Source organism: Manis pentadactyla, chromosome 2, assembly GCF_030020395.1.
Source record: "Manis pentadactyla isolate mManPen7 chromosome 2, mManPen7.hap1, whole genome shotgun sequence".
Lineage (NCBI taxonomy): Eukaryota > Metazoa > Chordata > Mammalia > Pholidota > Manidae > Manis > Manis pentadactyla.
In genome coordinates this window covers 197674975-197697069 of record NC_080020.1, presented here as the reverse complement: position 1 = coordinate 197697069, position 22095 = coordinate 197674975, and the positions used below count along the sequence as shown (strand labels likewise).

The 22095-nt window shown below is 50.4% G+C and overlaps 2 protein-coding genes across 9 annotated transcripts in view; one reads left to right on the top strand and one right to left on the bottom strand.

Annotated features, from left to right (window-relative positions):
- Positions 1–2650, bottom strand: part of MCFD2 (multiple coagulation factor deficiency 2, ER cargo receptor complex subunit) — a 29875-nt gene extending 27225 nt beyond the window's left edge. For 2 of the 7 annotated variants that reach the window (XM_057497240.1, XM_057497244.1), the window contains exon 1: positions 2451–2587. The gene's annotated coding sequence lies outside the window, so the exon portion shown is untranslated. Of the gene's footprint in view, positions 1–1509; positions 1595–2450 lie in introns of all 7 variants that reach the window. The other 5 variants (XM_057497241.1, XM_057497238.1, XM_057497242.1 and 2 more) reach the window with 5 other exon arrangements.
- Positions 2141–22095, top strand: part of TTC7A (tetratricopeptide repeat domain 7A) — a 111043-nt gene continuing 91088 nt past the window's right edge. Inside the window, exons 1-5 of one of the 2 annotated variants that reach the window (XM_036925863.2) lie at positions 2141–2604; positions 9842–10005; positions 14988–15162; positions 16452–16456; positions 16671–16779. In XM_036925863.2, coding sequence (XP_036781758.2) covers positions 2421–2604; positions 9842–10005; positions 14988–15162; positions 16452–16456; positions 16671–16779 — 637 coding nt within the window. In that variant the 5' untranslated portion in view covers positions 2141–2420. The remainder of the gene's footprint in view (positions 2605–9841; positions 10006–14987; positions 15163–16451; positions 16457–16670; positions 16780–22095) is intronic. The other variant, XM_036925862.2, reaches the window with a different exon arrangement.

Genomic DNA, 22095 nt, shown 5'->3' with positions numbered 1-22095 from the left:
GCATTTTTTGCGCTTGCAAGCAACAGCACTCTTCAATAATTTGTCCTAAACTCCCATCTGAGAGATTTTATATTATTTAAAAAAATAATAACCACCACACTTTCTATATGCCTTTTAGTTTGACAAAAATTTTACTGACACATTTCATGACTGTTGTCAGTTCTTGCCCCTACAGCTTCTTACTCCCTTGAAAAATACTGGTTGCTAGTGGACTGGGGTCTTGTCTCTACTGAAAAAGAGCTGCGAAGGGGTCAGGCCTGTGTTCCTCAGTGTTGAGGAGCAGCTCATTTTAAGTTTTAACCATGATACTGTATTCCTCCCCCCAAACCCCATGACCACACAAATACTGGTGCATTTGTCAAAGGAATAAGCAATTCTCCTTCATATACTTCCCTGGAGTTCTGCAGCCTGGGGACAGGGTTGGCAAAGGACTGGGCGGGGGTGGGGGGTGGTGGAAGAGGGGTCAAGGGAGGTTTCATTATTTTAGTCAGGATTCCCTCCTTATCAGCTCTGCTTTTCTTTGCCTGCCCCAGGGCTCACGCTGGGAATGCCAGACCTGGGGCACATCACAGGGTGTACTCAGGACACTGTCACCCAAAGGTCGCACACAATCTCTCCAAGAAAATCTGGTTCTGGTGACCAGCAAGGCAGCCAAAAGTCAGCTAAAGGAGTTGACAGGAAAAGGCAAGGAATTTGTGTAAATTGTCCCTAAATTCCAACTACCAGAGCTGTCTCGATTCTCCTTAATTTATCTCCTGGCCTTTGGGAGTCCAGAACAGATTCTAGGTGCTCAGAGCAGCAAGGTCAGGAAATATCACCCAAGCAAGGAATGGAGCTGCATTTGGAACCTGGAGGGGAGGGTATCCAGGGAAGTTGGGATGGAGGGTGGGCAGGACTGACTTCAACAGAGAACCTCTTGCAGCTGCAGAGGCAAGGGACCCAGTGGGACTTCACACCAGGAACCTGGGCTCTGCTGGACAAAAAAAACCTTCCCACAGTTACAGGTGTCCAGAAGCCCAAAGCAGGGAGTCTCCCCACACTGAAAGTGGTGGATCTCACCCCCCAGGTCATGTGTCTGGCAGTGGTGAAGACGTCCACGTCAGGGAGGAGGGTAGACACCTTCGAACACTTAGGAGTCTATACTTAAAAGTTTGCCCTGGCTGTCCCATCTCCTGTTGTCTTTGGTTTGTGCCGTGCAGTATGTCACTTCAATACAGGTTTGTTTTTTTGTTTTTTTGTTTTTGGGTTTTGGGGTCTTACTGCGATTTCTTGCATGATGGCCTCAATCCTTACGGGAGACTGTAAGTCTCGTCACAAAGGGGGCAGGTCTCCCGGCAAAGGGTGTCGTCTGCCTCCTCCCTCCAGGCCGCCCTGTAAGCCTTTGAACTTCTTAGTAGCCCAGAGCGCCAAGCTGAGGAAGCCCTGCGGAGAGCTCTTCACAGCTCTCATCAAAGTCTTTAGACACCGGAATTAAGAAATAATACCAAGTTGGAGAAACGGCTTAAAAACCTTTAAGAAATCCAGGGCAACAGGATTCCTCAGAGGACAGCGTCTAGTTAGTGTGGGGGGCGTCAGGTTGGAAAGATGAACTCTGCTGTTCAAAAAGACAAGAACACCCGTCAGAGCGGAAGCATCCGGAGAGCCGAGGAGCTCGAGCCGGCCCGTCTCTCCGAGTACCCGGGGCCCGCGCGTCCCAGGAGGGCCGACCGGCGCGCGGCGGGTTCCCGGGGAGGCTTGCTCTCGGAGCTGGGGCACCGGCCAGCCGGCCTCTGCCCGGATTTGTGACGTGCCGGGCGGAGCAGCGGTGACGAGGCCACTGCACAAAGCCGGGAGGTCGGGCGGGGTCTCCCACGCCAAGAGCCCCGATGGGATGGGGAGGGCGCGGGGAGCGAGACGCCCCCGGGCACCGGGGCTCCGCGCAGCATTAGAGTGACGGCCGAGCCGGTGGCGGGTGGCCGGCGCCGGGGCTGCGGCGAGCACCCCTCTCGCGCCTGGCTGCTGTGGCGGCGCCGGCCGCCCGCGCGCCCGGCTCGTCGAGGCCGCGCCACGCCCCCGTGGGGGTGGAGCAGAGGCCCGGGGTGGGTCCGCAGCTGGCGGCGCCGGGGCCCGGGGCGGGCGCTGTGGCAGCAACTGCAGCGGCGGCGGCAGCGGCGGCGCCAGGAGCTGCTGCAACAGAGGCGGCGGCTGCTGCAGGACGCGTCCGGGCGGCTCGTCCAAAGCCCCAGCCCCGGGGCGCTGGGCGGTGCCCCGCCTGCTGCTGCTGCTGTCCGCCCGCCGCCTGGGCCCCCGCTGCCGCCCGCGCCCCGGCCACAGCCCGCGCCCCCGGAGGCCCCGCCAGCGAGTGCGCCCCAGCCGGCACGCCGCCCCCGGCCGGGTCTCCACTTCTCCGCCGCACCGCCCATGACAGCGCCCGCGAGAAGATGGCTGCGAAGGGCGCGCACGGCTCCCACCTGAAGATGGAGAGCGAACTAGAGCGGTGCCGCGCCGAGGGCCACTGGGACCGCGTGCTCGAACTGGTCCGGCAGATGCAGACGCTAGTGCTGCCCGGCGGCGGAGGCAGCCGGCGAGCCAGCCCGAGTGCCGCGTTCCACTCTCAGGACGCTGGTGAGTGAGGGAAGGGGCTGGCTCACAGGAACGGAGCGCCTGGTACGCGCCGCCTCCTCCAGGAAGCGCGCCCCGACTGCCTCCCGGCCGGCAACGGCCGCCTTCGGTATTACCCTTCCTGTAGTGCTGGTTTTAGAGCAACCGGGTAATTAGGAAGGTTCTTCTGCCCCAGGAGAAAAAGCACACGCAAGATGTGTGCTTTGAGGGAGAGAAATAGCTTTCGCTCTCTGCCCTTTAGAATCATGTGGGCAACTCCATCTACTGTGAAATGGTGGTATCGGCACGGGATTAGATCAAGGCTGGGGCTGGACCCTTGCGCAGCCCTTCCACCCCCGACTGCGGTCCCCTAAACTCCGTCAAATGAGGGCTGTGCCTCTCTTTTTGCTCTTCCCTCCTGCTTCCCCACGTCAAGTTGACAACGGAGCGCTGTCCACAGCAGATGTGGCTGGGGAGGTTGATGAGCGCTAGGGTGGGGTCTGGTAAGCCTCAGTTTCCTCATCTGTGGTTGGTCTCTGGGACCCGTCTAGCCCTGGCAGCGGTGGCTTTAGTAGTAGGGCTGGTTCGGCTAGGCTGGGCTCTAGTGCTGGGGCGGGAAAGCACCCTGATGTGGCAGTGGGGGAACGCCCCGCCCATTCTCCAACCTCAAATCCTCCTCCTGCTGCCCTCAGCTCAACCTGGAGAGCCTCTCTGTGTTCACGACCACTCCAGATCCTTGTGGGAGGAGGCAGGGAGGAAATACATACAGATATGAGGAGGCTTAAAGACTGCCTAGCCTGTGGAACGTTCTGGGGGGGAAACAGAAGGATGGTCGTAAAAGTAAGAGCTAGCACTTACCTAGCACTCACTGTGTGGCACACACTGTCCTAAGCACGTCAATCAACTCATTAATACTTCCCACCGCCCCATGAAGCAGATACTCTTGTTTGCCCCACTTACAGATAAAAACTGAGGCACAAAGAAGTTAAATAACTTGACTATCCAACCAATAAATGGTGGAACCATAGTTTGAATCCAGGTTTCCGAGTCCATCCTTTTAACCACTTGGGCTGTTAGCTCTCAGAGATGTGGGTACAACTTCTGAACTTGAGGGGTCGCCAAAATGGATGGGGAGGAAGCAAGGTGATCAGAAGACACTTGTGTGTTAGACTGTGGAGCTCAGAGGAAGGGGAGCAGGTTTCAGGCAGAACGTGTACTGGCCTCTGACTGGTGTTGTGAAGGGCAGAGTGTGCTTGAGTGAGGAGGAAGCATAGGACACTGAGGGGGCTGGGTGGCAGGGACAGACAGTTGGGTTGAGGCTTTGAGGCAGAGCTGAGCATGGCAGTGAGGAGCAGTGGTCAGAACTCAAAGCGCATGTATGAGAGAAGCTGGTGAGCCCCACTCTTCCAGGGCAGAATAGATAAATTGAAGGTTCTCCTCTGTCCTCTGTTTGGGGTGATGTGGTGGGGTGGGGCTGGTGAGGGTGGGATGCAAACTGACCCACACAGAGTGGGCACAGGGGCCTAGGCAAGTATGGGAATCTGAGTGAGGTTGGCACCTTTGGGAGACCTGCTGGGCCCAAGATGGGAACCTAGGCCTTCCCAAGCCCATATGGGGCTGATTTCCTAACCGGGTCTTTAGGAGTCTCAAGGAGGTTGAGTAATTAATTAGTTGCTCTCCCAGGAAGGAAGTAGGGAGCCAAAAAACTTAAGAAATTGAACCTAATGGACTTCATGTTGTTAAACAGGCTTTTTGTAACGGCAGAGCTTTTCAGAGCCTTTAATATGCTCACAGGGCTGTGATGTATAAGCCAAAATTAGAGTATAAATACCATATTTCTCAAACTTGCCTTAGTTTATAAATGGTATGATATAGTTATAAAGTGTTTTCTCTATTCTTAAAAAAATTCATGTAAACAACCCCATGGAGAGGACAGGAGTTGTTTCCATTTAGGCATAAGCACAGGAGGCTCAGAGAGGTCACATAATGCTCATGTGGCAGAGCCTGTCTGCTAGCCAGAGTCCCTGCCGTCAGTCTAGTACTAGTGACAGGTGGGGGATGGAGCCTGGCTTAGCTTCACTCTGGGAGCAGACGGCACAAAGAGGGAGATTGAGGGGCAGTGGGAACTCTCCAGCCAACGTTTGGGTTTGGTTCTGAGTGATTTTTCTCCCACTGTTAAATCCAGATACACTATCCCAAAACACACACAGGTATACACACACACAAGAAAGGAAAATAAATGATTCCCAAAGGCCATGCCTGGAGCATTTTTTCGGATTGCCTGCTCTTTTGGTTCTCTCTCCACAGGGCTCCTTGATCACTCAAGGGATTGAGAGACTGCTCTTTGGAGGGGTGTTGGTGCTGACCCCCTGCATCCCAGAAGGGAGATTCTTAATGTCCTGCCTGGCCTTGTTGCACTCTTATAGTCAGTGACTGGAAGCTTCAACACTTACGTATTTTGAGAGAGGGAGGAAGATACTGAGGAGGAAGCTGAACCCCAATTGAACCCCATTTTGCAGACTGAGGCCCTCTGTGAGGTTCCCTACAGAGATGAAAAATAGCTCCTAGGGCATCTATTTCACTCCAGGGGACAAGAAGGGAGGACCAAGCTGTGGGAGCCTCCTTCTGGTCTGGTGGGAGTGAAGGATCTGAAGATTCTCCGGCAGAAGGGCCCAGTACACCTTTTTCCTGTATGGGGAGGCTGCTCCCCACCACCTGCCCAGGGTAAGGTGGTTGCTACTGTTTGTACGTTTTCTTTCAAGCTCACATCCGGTTTAGATTAGGTCAGGACGGAGCAGGGGAACCCCAGAGTGTGACTGACTGTGATGAGGTTTGTTATAAAAACAAAGAGCCCATCCAAATGGCTAAAGAAAAAGAAAAGAATACTATGAAAAACTCCCAAAACATGAAAAAAAAATAGAATGAATGCCATGTATCCGTCAACTAGCATCAGTGATTCTGAACTCATGAGCAATCTTGTTTGAGCTACACCCTCGCTCATTTCTCCTCCTCACTGAATTATCTCAGTATGTACTTATTAAACAAGAACTCTTTTGAAAAAATATAACCATCATACCATTATCACTCCCCCCTCAAAGAAATCTAATGATTCAATTTTATAGTTTGTTTGCTAGAATCAGGATCCAAACAAGGCCTCTCACTGTATTTGGTTAATAGCTTGAGTTTCTCTTTTGTCCCCCCAACATTTTATTATGAAAATTTCTAACATTCAGCAAAGTTGAAAAAGAATTTGCAGCGAACACCTGTGTATCTAACCCCCTAATTCAGATATTCTTTTGCTTTGTCACATGTTTGCCCCGCTATCCATCCAACTTGAGTCTCTCCTAATCTGTGGTTAACCCCCATCTTTTTTTTTTTCTTAGCTGATTTTTTTTTTTAACTGGAGATTGTTCTGAGTATTCTTCATTTGAAGTTGGAGGGGGTGTGTGTGAGGCAGGTGGCCTCTCACTAGTTTCAGCCTCTTCCTCCTGTCGTTGTGGGTGGAAGGTCCCAGCCCTCTGCAGTTCTCTGTGGTGAGCAGCTGCAGATGCCACTGTGTCCCCACTTGACCTAGTAGGGAAGGCATGGTCTGAGCACCAGGCCAGTCTGGCTGGACCCAGGTTTCCTGATTTTGAATTGGCAGGTTATGGAAAGGGAAGCACCACCTTGCAAATACAGTTTCTGGGAAGGAGGCTGGTATCAGGAAGGAGGTCCCTGTGATATGGCGCCCTGAGAGGCCTGGAAAGGGGTGGGGGCAGAGAGGTAGCCAGCCACTAGAGGCCTTCAGAACAAGATGGAATGGGGAGACCGGAGGGCCACTCAGTGGGGGCCTCCTTTGGGCCTCTGCTGAGGGCAGGGGGCTGGCCTGGCCTGCTAGAATCCGTACCCAGGCTCCCAGAGTCTATTTCACTGTCAGAAAGGTCTTCCTAATGCCTCTGGCAGGAGAGAAGCTGGAACGCTTTACCCAAATCAGGGTAGGGAGTAGGTTTTGGACAACAAGATAATAAAAGGCAATGTTTTACCTTGGGAGAAGGAAGGCTAGGAAGGCCTCTATCCACCTGGATTCTTATTTAACAACTGAAAATCTAAAAGTTTTAATTCCAAAATATTCTTCAGATCCGTAGACTGACTGAGAAAGTGGGATTGAAAGAAGAGTGGAAAGGAAGACAGAGTGGAACACGGAGGAGAGCTGTACAAGGAAGGAAAGAAAATAAATTCCCAACACCTAGCATCTGCTAAACAAAAACTAGGGAGGGTGGAGAGTGAAGAGGGAGAACAGAAAGGCTCAGGAGAAGGACCTGAAGGGTTAGTTTACAAAATCGTTTGAAACCCACAGATATATGGCAGTGAGAACAATTTTTATCCTTGCCCTTGGTATTACTAGCTTTTAACACTACAGTTGACAGCTCTTAGACTATTCGTTATTCCTAAACTACCAGAAGCCCTGTTCTGCATGGGATGCAGGGGAGACAGACTATTATTCTGTGCTGTTAGTGTAATGGGTTGTGACCATAACAATATTCGTATCTTAGTTATCATCTACAAAATGGGAATAATATTCTTATTTTAGGGCTGTGAAGATTAAGTGATACTATGTAATGAAGTACTTGGCACTCACTAGGCCCTCAACAACTTTGCCTCCTCACCGCCCCTTTTGCAGTAAAAGGCACTCTTGTGGTTTAGAGCAGTACTTCTCAAACGATCTGTGATAAAGGATCAGTTTTATGGTTTGGTTTGGTTTTAAATTCCCTGTCTGTTGCACTCTTGATACTTTCCTCAGATACACAAACTGTGTATCTTTTATTTTTTATTACCTGATTCAACATATTGAAAAATCGTTCTGTCGCACTGTTATCAAGGTTTCTGAACCTGTACTCCAAATTTCTGCCTTTATCTCGCAGGACTGGATCACAAACACTCACAGACCCGCCCCGCACTTTGAGCAGCAGGGTTCAGAGGACACTCCCATTATTTTGAGGAGAGGTGCACGCCCTGGGGAGTATTTCAAGATTGAGGGTTGCCCGGAAGGAAGCTGGTTTCTCTTGGCAGGAAAGGAAAACCAACGAGCTGAGCCGTGGGGAGCTCATGGCCCAGCAGGAGTGTGGCGGAGGCGGGGCCTGGCGGCCCGAGGGCTCGAATGGACTGTGCAGGGCGGGGACTGTCAGCGCAGGTGCACACAGCGGAGAGGGGCGGGGACCAGGCCGGGAGGCGGAACCTGTGGAGGGCCTGGGTTCCCTCGGAAGAGCCGGTTCTTAAACTTACTTCTGGTTTTGCAAATGCAAAACAGGTTAGAAGAGGAGAACAACTTGCCCGGTGGCCCTCAGCTCGAGAATGCAGCTCAGGCACCCATTGCTAAGCAGCCACTTCCCCTCCTAGCTGAGATTTGGAAATGGAGAAGATTGTGCCTCATTCTTGTGTTCATTTAAATTTTGCTTTTGACTAGGCAATATATTAACACGGGTAAACCTCCCAAAGGTACCAAAAAGTAAAGAATGAAATTTCCTCCGTCTTGGCCCTCTTCACCATAAGCCAGCAAGGTTATCAGACGTTTGTGTATCCTGTCACATATTTTTATGCATAAACACAGTGAATTATTACATCCGCTGTGCACTCTGCTCTCTTATGAATTTATCTTGGAGTTCATTCCATGCCAGCTTACACAGAGCTTTCTCATTCCTTTTTATGGCAGTATGGTGTCCTTTTTTAATGGCTTGTAACCATACGTTATTTAACCAGCCTCCTGTTAATGGACATAAAGCTTCCTCTGATTTTCTGCTATTACAGATAATGCTGCAGGAATGGCCTTATATATATATATGTCGTTTTACACATGTGCAAGGACATCTTTAGGGATGGAATTGCTGACTCAATGGGGAAGTGCAAATATTTTTTAATATACGTTGCCAAATTGCCCTTTAGAGAGGTTCTACCAACTTCTACTCCAATGACAATAGATGAGAGTTTGAACCAGGTCCTTTTTCAGCCATTTCTTCCAAACGTTAATTCAGAAATCATGAGGTAGGTAGCAAAGGATGGCTAACAGGCTGTGGAGTCCTCTGAGGGAAAATCTCCTGGTGCTGTTCTCTGGGACCTGGGCTTTCACGATGCTCTCTGTGGGGAGTTTCCCTTATGGGGAGAGAGTCTTCTTCAGAGGCAGGCAGTGTTGGACTAGTGGCTTTGAGCTCTGAGCAGACTTCAGTGGACCTGAGAGTAAGGAGTGAGTGGCATTCCTGGGAGGTCTGAGAACGCCATCCCAGCATCAGAAAGAGCTCTACAAAGAGATAGGACCAAGCAGACATTCCTGGAGGCACCGTGGACAGGCCCCTAACTCCCTGAGCCTCATGGCTTCCTTGGGGTAGTAGAGAGGATCCAACTCACTCAGCAGCTATTCATTGGGTGCCTATATTGAGTGAAGGGTCCGGGCCTTGCTCTGGTTGCAAGGTGGGGACAGTAAGCCAGTCACACAGAAGGCAGCCACCTGAGGCCACCATGAAGCCACACTTGACCTCAAACCCTGAATGGTGAGCACCCACATCCCACCCCTGCCTGGATCACCTCTGCTGTAGGTAGCAGGAATAGGGTGGTTACAAGACTGGAGTTTTCAGTGCTATGTGGGGAGGCAGCAAATTAAACCAAGCAGTACAAATTCACCTGCTAGGTGGTGAGGTCTGTAATAAAGCGCATGTGTGTGAGAAAACTCCAGAAAGTACCAGTACTAAACATGTTCAGGGGTTTGCAATGTTGCACTGGTAAATCTGCTTCCTGCCTTAACTCTTTGTTTTGGTTTCTGGGTTATCCCTGGTTATGTTAAAATGCCTTAAAAACCGAGCAAACCAATTGTGGTTACACAAAAATTAGGTGTTCATGAAAATTTATTAAGCTGCCTCATATATTTTTCCTCTTCAATTGTTTGGGGGAAATTCCTTCTTGGTTTAAGAACTTAATACCCATAATGGGGCATGGGTGTGGTTTTGTCCCTCATTCTAATTTCTGAAACTCTGCGACTTTGAATTTAAATTCTGAAAGTCCTGGGAACTCTCGCTCTCCAATCACTAAACTACAGAAAATAAACCCAAAGGGGCAGTTTATACTGTGATAGAATGCCTGTGTTTTTCTTAAAGGCCATTTAAGTGTTTGAAAACTGTCTGTATTTTCTCAGACTTGAGCCATTCATGTGCTGGGGTGCGGTGGTTGGATGGGAACAGAGGCATGTACCAGGCTCCACAGCTACACGTTTAGGGAATCCTACCCTATTTTTCAGATGACTTTGGGAAATTGCTCCTGGCCGAGGCCCTCCTGGAGCAGTGTTTGAAGGAGAACCATGCCAAGATAAAAGACTCCATCCCTTTACAGGAGAAGAATGAGCCGAAAATGAATGAAGCCAGAAACTATCTGAGTAGTGTCCTTAACCACGGGAGGCTGTCAGTAAGTGGTCAAAACCTCACCCCACCTACCACCCCAGCCTGGGGCCTCCTCTCCTCTCTCTCCTGCCTCTTGTCTACTGTCAAGCCCCTCCCTGGTCACCTGAGCAGTAAGGGTCCCTTAAGGATTAGCTTTCCACAGTTTAATACAGTAGCCACTAGCCACGCGTGGCTCTTAAGCACTTGAAATGTGTCTAGTCCAAATTGAGATGTGCTGGGAGTGTAAAGCAGACACTAGAGTGTGAAGGCTTAGTATGAAATAGAGAATGGAAAAAATTATGAATTCTTTATGTTGATTGTATGTTCAAATGATAATATTTTAGATAAATCAAGTTAAATAAAACATGTCATTAAAATTAATTTTGCCTATTTTTACCTTTTTTAATGTGTCTAGAAATTTTTACTAGAAAAACTTAAATCACTTGTGTGGCTGAAGTTATATTTCTATTAGCTAGTATTTGCTTGACCCAGTATGTGCCTGGGACTTTGGGCTCTCTGGGTATCTCAGGGAAAGAAGACCCTCAGTGAGCTTATGAAACAAGCAAACATGCAGAGCTGACTAGTGATAGAAGAGCTCAATAACAGGGCAAGCAGTTTAAGTACACAAGCACCTATGTATGCAAGTCACCAAGGGATGGTATCAAGGGAAGTATAGTCACAACTTTCTCCAGATCTTTGTTGCTCAAAGTGTGGCCCACCCACCTACTGTTTGGATGTCATCTGGGAGCTGCTTAGGAGTGCAGAATCTAAATGAGAATTTGCATTTTAACAAGCTTTCCTGTTGATTCAGATGCACATTAAAGTTTGAGATTGCTCTAGATTACAGTGTCTCCTGAGCTGTTTAGCCTACTATGTGCAAAGCATTGTGTTACGTACTCTGAGAGCAATAAAGATGAATCCACCATGGACCTTGCCCTCAGGGAAGTTGAAGGTTTACTGGGAAGGTAAGTCCCAATTGACAAATTGTCCAAGGTGGACTGTGACATATGCCACAGTAGTGTTATATATGATGAGGCACATTCGAGGCGAATGGTCCCTGGTGTGAGGTAGGGAATCAACTCAGGGTTATTGTAGTACTAGAGCTGGCCCCAGATGGTGTGTGCACCTTGAAGTGTGGAGGAATGTAGAACTACAGAGATACTAGGACAGGGGCATTCCAAGCTAAGGAAACAATGTGTAATTTAATGGTAACTGTTCTGGGAATTTCTTTAAAGAATGTCAGTTAGCAGGAGTAAAAGGAAATGGGGAGTATTTAGGTTATAAAGGTACTCTGGGGCCAGAGAGTAGGGACTAGAGTATCAGGCCAAGAAGTGGATGACTTTTCTGTTGGGGAAATGTACTAGAAGTTTAAGGTTACTGGCTATAGACTCCCAGACAGGTATTATTGGAGCCCTGGGAGGTTTTGTGTTGGATTAAAATAGCTGCTTGACCCCAAGCATGTCCCCTCACCTGTTCCTTGTATGCTAATCCAAAGGGTTAGATTTGATTGGTAGGTCCCAGGTTTTTCCTACCAAGAGCCCTTTTAATTTTTTTCTTTTTAGTAGACCCATTAAATATTTAAAAATTGTTTTTAAAATGAGTCAGGCTCATTGTAAAAAATACACTAAAAAAGTAGTTTGAATAAAAAATAAAAGTCCTTATTTGCCATCCCCATCCGAACACACTCCCATCCCCAGAATTGAGCGCTAGTCATCTTTTGGTGTTGCCCAACAAGCCTCTCTCTGTGCATTAATAAGCCCTCTTACACACACATGTAGCACTTTCTTTTCTTATTGGAGTCATGGGATACATATTTGACAGGCTGCTCTTTTGCACTGAGAACTTTCATTTGGATATTTGTCTATGTCAGTACCTCATTCTTTGTATCAGCTGGATAGTATGTGTCCACATGTATTGTGGAAACTGTTTTGTCTACAAAATATATTTATTAAGTACAAATTTTACCATCCATTATTAATCAAAGATATACATAGGCACCAGTAATGATGAGAAATTCAGTGTTACTCAAGCCAAAGCCAACCACTTGATGTCAATCAGGCAAAATAAAGCATTAAAAGTAGTTTGCGGGAGTCTCTATCTTACCCCAAAGGCCAGGATGTGGCTGGGCAGTGACTTTTCCTAGCAGCAGGTGAAATCTAAGGTGGAATCCCATCCTGAGTAGATCTGATGGGATGAAGAGAAGAGGTGGGAGAGGTGGGTCCTGAGGTACCCACTTAGGGTAGTATAAACCTTCTCTGGGTGATCTCGAAGATCCTGTCTAGCTCAGTTCTATGGAAACAGCCATTCGTTATAACTTTGGCTCTCTGCGGACAACCATGCATTGCACCATCTCATCAGTAACCTTCTGCCCTGGTATTTACTATTATCCCCATTTTCCAGGCAATGAGATTGAGACCCAGGAGAGGTTAGTCACTTAGCTAAGGACCACAGTAGCAAGTGCATGACTTGAGCACAGGTCTGTCTGTCTCCATATCCCAAGCTCCGATGCTCTTTACCACTTCTCAGTCTGTCTCCCTGAGTGCTGGAGTGGAAATAAAGTTATGATGGAGAAACTTGGGTTCCTAGCAGCAGTGATGATGACACACCTGCTTTCATCGGGCCCGTTTTACATCTGTGATGTATTTCCTCCTCTGTTCTCTCCTTATCTGGGTATCAACATGAGGCCATTCTTCCCTTGTTATTGACAGAGACAATGAGGCACAAGAAGACCAAGTGACATACCTGATCCTCAGCAGAGGGACTGTTCCCCAGACTGAATGACTCCCTGCCTAGCATCAGCCTTCAATTGGCTGGGACTCTGTGATCCCTTTGCTATTAGATTGACAGGCCAAGAACATTTCAAATTCAAATGCACAGGTCCCACAGAGGGTAGCCACCTTTTAAATCCACCAAGTAAGGATATTTAAAACACAAAAACAAAAAACAAAAAATGGAAAAACCATGACAAAACTGTACCATCTTCTGTTACCATCACTCCATAAAAAGAAAAGCATCTCAACACCAAAAACCAAGACAGACAGGCTTTCAGAATTAAGGGCGACTTTTAAAATTGTATAAATTTAGCTTGGTGAAGCATTCACCATTGTCCTCAAATTTTCCCCAGCTTGGTGGATGCTCTCTTATAAACTGTCATTGCTCCGCCAGGAACCACTACCGGCTACACCCTGTCATCATACCCTGAAATGTGTCCTTCTGAGCTTACCTGTCCTTTGCCCATTTATACTTCCCTATAAATAGGATAATAATAATAATTACTCATGCCCTGTATTTATCTAGCTCGTTCTAAAGAAAAGTTCAAAGCTCTTTTCTGGACTTGCTTTGCTATGATGGGAGGTGAGAGTTGGTATTATTATCTTATCCTCACCAATGGGGACAATGAGACTGTGCAGGAAAGAAACGTGCCTGGGGTGTGAGACCAGTGGGGGGAATGGAAGAATCTTTGCCCAACTTGGGCTGTGTGTCTCCAGGGGTGTGTAATCCATGACCCTAGCCTAGGGAGTAGATGGCCCATTTGGGAAGACTAGCAAATGCCTTTGAACAATTCAGCCTTTGAGTTAATCAGTAGTCAGGGCAGGTCATGCATGCAGGGGCTGAATGGGTCCGCTTGGTAGAGGCACTGTAGATACTCAGCAGAAAGCAGCTCCCCAGCAGTCAGGGAGGCTCCCAGGAGGTGGTGGGCCTGAGCAAGGCCCCAAGGGATGGAAGAAAATCTGGAGAGACTGAGGGGGAGGGAAGCAGATCCAGATAGGGGGCCTGTGTGAGCAAAGGCAAAGGAAGACGTGTGGTTACGAACAGTGAATAGACTGGCGAGGAAGGAGGATTTGGCTTTGTCATGTTCTGTTTCTCTTAGTTGGCATCTGAGAGGGCAGTAAATGGTGTGGAGTGGTGGAGGCTTCCCCTGGGGTCACAGGTTCCCCACGCTGATCCCCCGCAGGGAGTCAGGGGCAGCACCTTCCTACCAGTGACAGAGGCTGGGGTGGGGCTAACTCTGCATCTGCAGGGGCTTTGGGGACAGAACTGCTGCTGTGTGGTCAAGGTGGTGACAGAGCCAGAGCCAAAGGGGTGGTGAGCTGGCTGAGCACAGAACGGAGGCAGAGAGCTAGAATACACGGCCTCAGAGGGTGGGCGACCTTGGAGCAGGGCTGGGCCCACGTCCCAGGCCAGGACCCTTGGGCAGGGCCAACCAGGCTTTCTCTGGCCCTGAGAGTCCTTGTATGGGGTAGAGATTTGGGCACAAGTAGCACTTGGGAAAGTAGAGGAAAGATGACAAGTATTGATTTAGGCACCTGATTCTGTACTTTTCACCTGCTTCTGATAAAGATGAGGATGGTGGGCCAGCCAGCCCTCTCTTGCCTTCCTGTCACACCTCTGATACAGCCATTCTCCCTGCCAAGGCCCTGCGACTATGGGGTGTGGGAGGGCTTTGGCTTCAGGCCCCTCACCTGCACAAGACTTTCCAAGGCTTTCACCTAGTTGTATATCTGCATGTGTGTGTGTGTGTGTGTGTATGCATAAAGAGGACCCCCCTCAAATTATATAAGCTTCAAGCCCATAAAACTTAGCTGGATCCCTGACTCCCCACTTGTGTTAAGAACAAGTGCCTCAATTCCTGAATGCCAATTTTGGCCTGAAGCCTCTGGGAGTTTCAGGAGAGAGAAGACAGGGCACAATCTATAAGCTCCTGGAGTCTAGTTGAGGGCCATAAGACACACACACATAAAACAGGGATTTAATAAGAATTTTAGTAAGAGCTACAGTGTAGACCATGGACTGTGGGTGTGGAGAGAAGAGGGCCATTGGCATGTGGTTGAGGGTCAGAGAAGGCTTCCCCGAGGAGGAGGGGAGTTCTGAGCAGGGTCTTAGGCAAGTCAGCATGACTCAGTTGCAGGGGGAGGAAGGGGGAGATGTTTGTCTCAGCATACCTGTTGACAGTGGGGACAGGGGCTTTGGGGCAGGAGCCTATTAATGTGGTCCTTGTCCTTTTAGCCACAGTACATGTGTGAGGCCATGCTGATCCTGGGCAAGCTGCATTACGCAGAGGGCTCATACCGAGATGCCACCAGTATGTATGCACGGGCCGGGATTGACGACCTGTCTGTGGAGAACAAGCCCCTGTATCAGATGCGTCTGCTGGCAGAGGCCTTAGTCATCAAAGGTAGGTGTGGCCACTGGCCAGGGCTTCCCACCACCCAGGGCTCCCCACTGCCATGCCCAGCTCGTCACACTGTGGCCCCCATGTGCGGGGAGCAGGTGGCAGCTGAAGGGCATCAGATGCTGTGTTGGGGTGGGCCTGCAGGGCTGACATCTAAGATCTTTAACCCTGGGACCCTGGAAGTGCCCAGCCACTGGCCAGCCAGATGAACACCAGTGGTTACCAGCCATTCCAGTGCATGCTGACTGATGGCAGGTACCAAGCTAGTTGTCAGAAGACTCGGATTCTCGCCCTGGTTCCGTCAACTGGTTAACCAACTGTGTGCCCTTGGGAAAATTACCGTGTCACCTTTCTTGGCCTCAGTTCACTTATCTGTAAGACAAGGTTGGATACCTGCCTTCACAGGGTTGCCATGACGAAGAAGAATCAGTTGTATTATCAGGTTGAGAATGGCTTTAATAATGGGCCATCCTATTGTCAATGACTGATATTAGCTACAAATCAGGTGCTGGATAGTAGAGAGCAGCCTGTCACTCCTCAGATGGGCACCTGCTGTGAGCAACCCAGAGAGGTGACAGGCCTGAACCTGTTCCCAGGGTGAGGGGTGCTCTGGTGGAGACCCAGGCCCACGGGGTCAGTGATGTAGACATTTCATGATACGGGGCTCGGGTGGCCCACCTGGAGAAACATTGCCACTGAACTGACCCTGAGGTGTTACATGTTAGTAAAAGCCCAACCCCAAACTTTGTGCTTCAGGATATTTCCTCCCTGGATCTATGAACCCTTGGTAGCAGAGAGGTCCTGGGAGTCCCTGTGCCCAGACTGTTGCCAGGTATCTTGGATGGTTGGTCGTCATTTTATTCCAGCACAAACCAACCCCCAGAGAAAGGTCTAAAAAATTGTGTGGCCCTGTGAGGATTTGGTGTCTGATATTGCTAGAGTATTCGTCACCTTCTTATCTATTATAGATAAGGACATTCTCCCTATTTTATATATGGGGAAATTGAGGTCCAGAGAGGATATGTACCTTGCCCAAAGATCCTCAGAAATTTCTTGTGGAGCCAGGATTGGAATCTCCACGCACTGACATTGATCTTGGAATATGAGTCGCCCACCCCATTCCTCTGTCTCCTTTGGGTCCTAGGGGATTAGCAGTGACACCTGTGCAGGGCACAGTCTCCTTTGACCCTGGGACTTTTTGAGGGCTGTTTGATACCCCTGGATCCCGGGGTCCCTTTCCCCACCAAGAGACTGTTCACACCATCCCAGGAAATCTGCCGAGATCAGCACCTGAACAGCCCCAGCCCCAGCCTTCAGGAGGGCAGGTGCCCATTGGGGGTCCAGTCCTTGGGGTCTTCTCCCTTTGCTCTCTCATCCCTCTCCTCGCGCTCCTGGCACAGGCTGGTCTTGGGGATGATCGTCATTTGGCGTTTGGGCCTCTTGGAAAGCACTCTGCCATGGACTCCCCAAGCCTAACACCCTTCCGTGGGGGTCCTTTCCAGCACTTCTTCCTGTAGACCTGGCTCGGTGCCTACTGCTCCCTGTCTCCTGCTCTCTACTCTTGCCAGCACACCTCCAGCTTCTTGGGGGAACACAGTCCTGGTGGTCAGAGGTCCTGCAGGGGAGGTAAGGAGCCAGGCACTGCCGGTGTGGGCTGCTTGGCCGCGGGCTGTGCTAGCTCCCCACCCCTCACTGACAGCACGTGGCCTCCCACCTGCCTGCCTCCTTTCTGCCTGCCCCCCCATCCTGTTGCTGTGACTGCACCCTGCAGCTTGGCATGCTGAGTCAGTGGACCCTGCGTGTGCTTGAGACTGTGCACGTGGCCTCCAGGGGTGTGTGATGTTGATTCTCCTGGGTGTGGGGGAACTGGGGCGGAGGGGGGTCTCCCTGTTCACAGAGTAGGGAACGTGGATGGCTGGTCATCGGTCCTGACTCCATTTATGAGCATGGGGGTTGTCTTAGTCTGCTGGGCTGCCATAACAAAATGCCACAGATGGGTGGCCTAAACAACAGGAATTTATTTCTGACCATTCTGGAGGCTGGGAAGTCCCAGGTGAAGGTACCAGCAGGGCTGGTGTCTGGTGAGGTGGTTCTTCTTGCATCACAAGTGGCTGCCTTGCCCTGGTGTCCTTTTGTGGCCTTTCTTCCATGTGTGCTAGAGGAAAGAGCCTTCTCTCTTCCTCTTCTTATGAAGCCACTAATCCCATCGCCAGAACCCACCCTTCATGACTCCATCTAACCCTAATTACCTCCTAAAGGCACTGTCTCCAAATACTATCGCTTTTGGGGTTAGGGCTAATACATGCATTTGGGATGGGGGGGGCACAAACATTGAGTCTGTAGAAAGGATGGTGGCCACAGGAGGCCACAGAGTTCACAGAATAATAATACTTATTAAGCCCTCACTCCATGCCAGGCATGCCCTCATTGAACCCCCACAGTAACCCTCTGAGTAGGTGTTCTCTTCACTCATGTGTTACAGATGAGGAGTTGTGGTCAAAGAGGTAAAAGGACTCATGCAGATTTCACTAGAAGTGGCAGAGCCAAGATGTGAGCCCAGGCAGCAGAGCTCATAAACAGCCTGTGGTAATGCTGCCCAGGATTCTAGACTGAGAGGAATCATAGAAATGATCCTAGGTCAATCCGCCTGTTACAGATGAGGACACCGGGGCTGACTAAAGTGAAGCGATGTACCTGAGACATCAGTGAGCTCGTGTTTGAACTAGAATGCCCCACCTCCAGGCAGCCTCTCAGCTGCAGGCTCTGTCAGACTACAGGTGCCCTGCCCCCCTGCCTGCTCCCAGCACTCCTCCTCGCCAGGCTGTTACACCACAGCTCAGGTGCCCATCTGCATTAGTTGCCATTCCATGTTGGATTCTGCTCCGTGGTTCCCTCTGGCACCATCCAGCGGGGCAGGGTGTTTGGCTGTAGGCACACCTGGCTGGAGGGAGGAGGGTGGGCCTGGGTGTCACAGGGAGCCGGAGCCAGCCACACTGGAGGCATGTGTGTGCGTGTGTCTCCAAAACGGAGCTCCTGTTCTTGTTGGGGGTCGGGAGCAGGCTCTGGGCCTCTTCACCCCCACCCCTGCAGGACGTGAAAACACCATCAACTCCCCTCCTTTCCCTTTCCGGGCAGAGGGACTTGGCAGTGTGTCCCTCTGACTTGGAGGAACTTGGCCTTCCTCTGAAGTTGGGGGCACATGCACTAGATCAGAAGATGCTTTCTGATTCTCAGGGAGGACTTCAGGCACCAACCCGGGAGCTTGAGAGAAGGGGTCATTTGCAGAATTCTTGGCTTTCTCTGAAATGCAGAAACATTATGCACATATGTGTGTATATTGGATGGGAGGTACTTGACCCTACAGCTTCTCTGAGGGGAAAAGCGTTATTGTCCATGTCAAGTTTGTTAAGAGACAATTTGAAAAACACATTTTTCACTGAGATAGAAAAATAAAACATCTGCCTGGAAGGACCTGTCATTTCCCCTGTCTGAGCAATCTTTGCCCAGCCCCTAGCACTCCCCTGTCACCTAATATTTTAGTCACACCTGTGGACCTGGTCCTGCCAAGAGTAAAAGACTGGGTGTTAGGGCCTGGTGGTGGCACCCAGGAGGTGGACTGGCCTGGTGGGAGCCTTTAGCTTTGCAGGAAGAACGGCCTCTCCCTAGTCCTGCTCTAGCTCCTCCTGGCTGCAGACAGCTAGGTTGGCATGTCTGCCCTTCACTAATGGGCCTGACTGTCCTGTGACCAGCTGTTCCCGAGTTACCTGCTGGCCCTGGGTGTCTAAGCCCTGCCTGTCAGCACCCCTGTTCAGTCCTTCATTCCCCAAATATCAATTTCCCGAGCCCCTCCAGTATACCCACTCCCAGAAACTGAGGTGCAGATCCTTCCCTCTGGAAGCTGTCTGATGGGGGGCTGGGGTTGGGGGGCAGGATTATTACAGGTACAGCATAGGAGCTTGTTAGGAATGCAGGCTTTCAGGCACTTCTGCAGAGTTTGAAGTCAGAATTTGATCTTAACAACATTCTTATGTGGTGTGTATACACATTACAGTTTGAGAAACACTGCCCTGGCACTCTTGTTTAGTATATATTGTTGATAGTTTGTATATATTTGTTGTATATATATCTTGTTTAGTATATATTGTTGATGTTTGGCATCCCCACTCTGTAAATGGGAGGTAGTTGTTATGCCCACTTTATGGGCGAAGAAGCTGAGGCTTGCCCGAAGTCACACAGCCTGTAAGCAGCAGAGAGCTCAGATTGGTGGCCAATGGTTGTCTCCCAAATTTGTGTCCTGCCTGTGACAGAGGATGATGGGGAGCTTAGTTACCTCCATGATGAGTTCATGTAGATAGGCTGGGCACGGGAGGTGCAGGACCCCCTGGAAGTTACTGCAGAGCCTGGGGGCCAGCCAGGAGGGCTGATGCCTTTGGGCATTGTCTTTCTGTCCCTGAGGGTAGCCCAGAGCAAGCTCTAACTGGGCCCTGGGGGATGGGGGACTTTCACCTCGCCCAGCCTCTGTCAGCCATGGTGTGTGGGACCTGGAGCCCCCTGTGCAGCCCTGCACTACTGTCCCTTGGGTCTACCTACTGTGCAAGCAGCCCAGGGGCAGTGGTATTAGTGGGTGAGTTGTTCAGAACATTTGCTTTTCTATGTCAACATCAGTCATCTTGTCCAGAATGGGAAGTCTGGCCCTCTCCACCCTGTTGCCCAGGCCCTGCAATGGCCCCACTGTGACTTCGGCCACTCTACTGCTCTCTGACCAAGCATGTCAGACCAGGCGGAGGCCCTGGGAAAGGAAATGTTCCCAGTCCATTCTAGTACACATGATAGATTACTTGGTTGGTGCTACCCCACCACCCTGTCAGTTTTTTGCAGGGAGAACATCTTCCATTTACTTTGTATCAAAACACCATCTAGAATAATTTGGGTTCCAGGCCTTTCTCAGAAGGCCTGTCCACAGTGCCTCCCATTCCCATGAAGCCCTGCTTGTTTGATTCTGAGTGCTCACAGCTGTCAGCCCTGTCTCCCCACTGAACTTGAAGCGCCTTGACGACAGGTGGTCATTTGTCCTGTATGCCCAATCTTCTCTCCCTCTTCTCCCTTCCCAGAGCCCCATGTTCCAGCCCAGTGAAGTCTGTGCCTGGTGTCCAACAGCATCTCCAAAGTTCTGTCCCTTCACCTTTTCTTGAGCCATGGTCCTTACCTAACACACCCGTTTTTCTTTACTCTGAACATACACAGCCTAACACTCCCTTCAGACACAGTTCAGGTGCTTCCTCCACCAGGAAGCCTCCCGTGGTTGCTGCTGCAGCCTATGGCATTCTCTTCCTTCTAGTTCATTTGGACCTTGGCCTAGTCTCCCCAGTTAGAGGTCAGTGTGTTCCTCCTGCCAGGGATCTGACCTCTTATGGTGGTACCCCTCAAGGTCCCTGGTCCAGCTGCAACCAGAGAAAGTAAAATCCACCAACACTTGATTCAGCAAGCACCTGCTGGGGATGCCAAGATGACCAGTCAGGGTCCTTTCCCTTGCGGGAGTGGCCGGCAGGTGAGAAAGCCTGCCGCTGGTGTGCTGTGGCTCCGGGAGGAGTAGCTGCCCTGGACGAGGAGCTAAGCGTGCAGTAGCTGAAGCAGAGGTGATGAGTCAGAAGCTACTGGTGCCTCTCTGTCTTGCCCAGCCCCTGGATGGATAGGCCATAGTGTCACTGAAGTCTGCGATTTGGGAAAAGCAGGAAATGGAGCCACCCCAGAGGTGGCTGGTGTATAGCTTATTCCTGTGGCCTGCTGGGCAGGACAGTGGACTTCCTGCTTGGCTGTGGTGCCCCAGCCTGGCAACTGTCCCCACTTCTGTCCTGTGGGACTCTGCCTTGCCCCCTGAGTGGGCACTGGGGAGTTCCCATGGGGTGCAGCTCCTCAGCAGCGCACGGCTGACTGGGAACATCATGCCTGTAACTGCCTTAGGAGTTGAACAGTCTGAGGCCTTTTGTTTTGCCAGGTTTGGGGTCTCTCTGGCTCTGCAGCTCCCGAGAGCTCCCTAGTGATAAGCCTTGGGGTGTTTGGTAACAGATCTTCTCCATGGATGACAAACTAGAGCTAAGTTTGACTCAGAGACCCATTGATTCAAGCCCCAAGGCTTATTTCTCAGCAGCAGGCCTCAGGGCTCCAGGTAAGCAGTGGGCTGGGGGTGCACACACCCCTTGCCCCCCCAGGCTGCATCTGGCTCTCTCACAGCACATGAGAGACACAGCACAGGGCCCCTGTGAGATCCTGGGGGGGAAGCAGGCCTTTCCCAGGCCCCAGCCTTACTTCCTGATAGGGTCTGGTCATCCCTCCTCCTCTGGCACTGTCTTCAGCAGGAGCAGAGAATTTCTAACCCTGATTATCTGACTTGACCCTCAGCCACCTCAGATTGTCCACTGACAGAAAAGGGCCCCTTAGTACAGCTAAGTCATCCAGAGGGACTGCCAGGAGTGAGGCTTGCCCCGTTTTGTAGGCCTTACTGTGGGCCCTAAAACATATCCCACATAGGCTAATATTCTGAATGTTCTACCAAATATCCTAACTCGCCAGCCTCCATGGCCCAAGGTCTCACCTCAAGACAAAATAGGCTGCATTTCAACTGATGCTGCAGTTGCCATGTATCTGGAATTCCAGTTTCTTAGCTGGGATGTGGCAAATCTTCATTCCATACCTGATCTCAACTCCACCAGTCTTGCACTTCAGGAATTTTCCCCTCTGACTTCACACTTCTGAGAATCAGTTTCCATATAACCAGACTCACGGTTGTAATGACAAAAATGAAACTCCAACTAGCTGGAAAAGCAACAGCAAAAAGGAGGAAGGACTGGAAATTTATGGGCCTGTGTAACCAGAAAGTGGTTGGGGTAGGTAGCATCAGGCCTAGCTGGATCCAGGGGCTCCCTGTATTGATGTGTTTCTCCG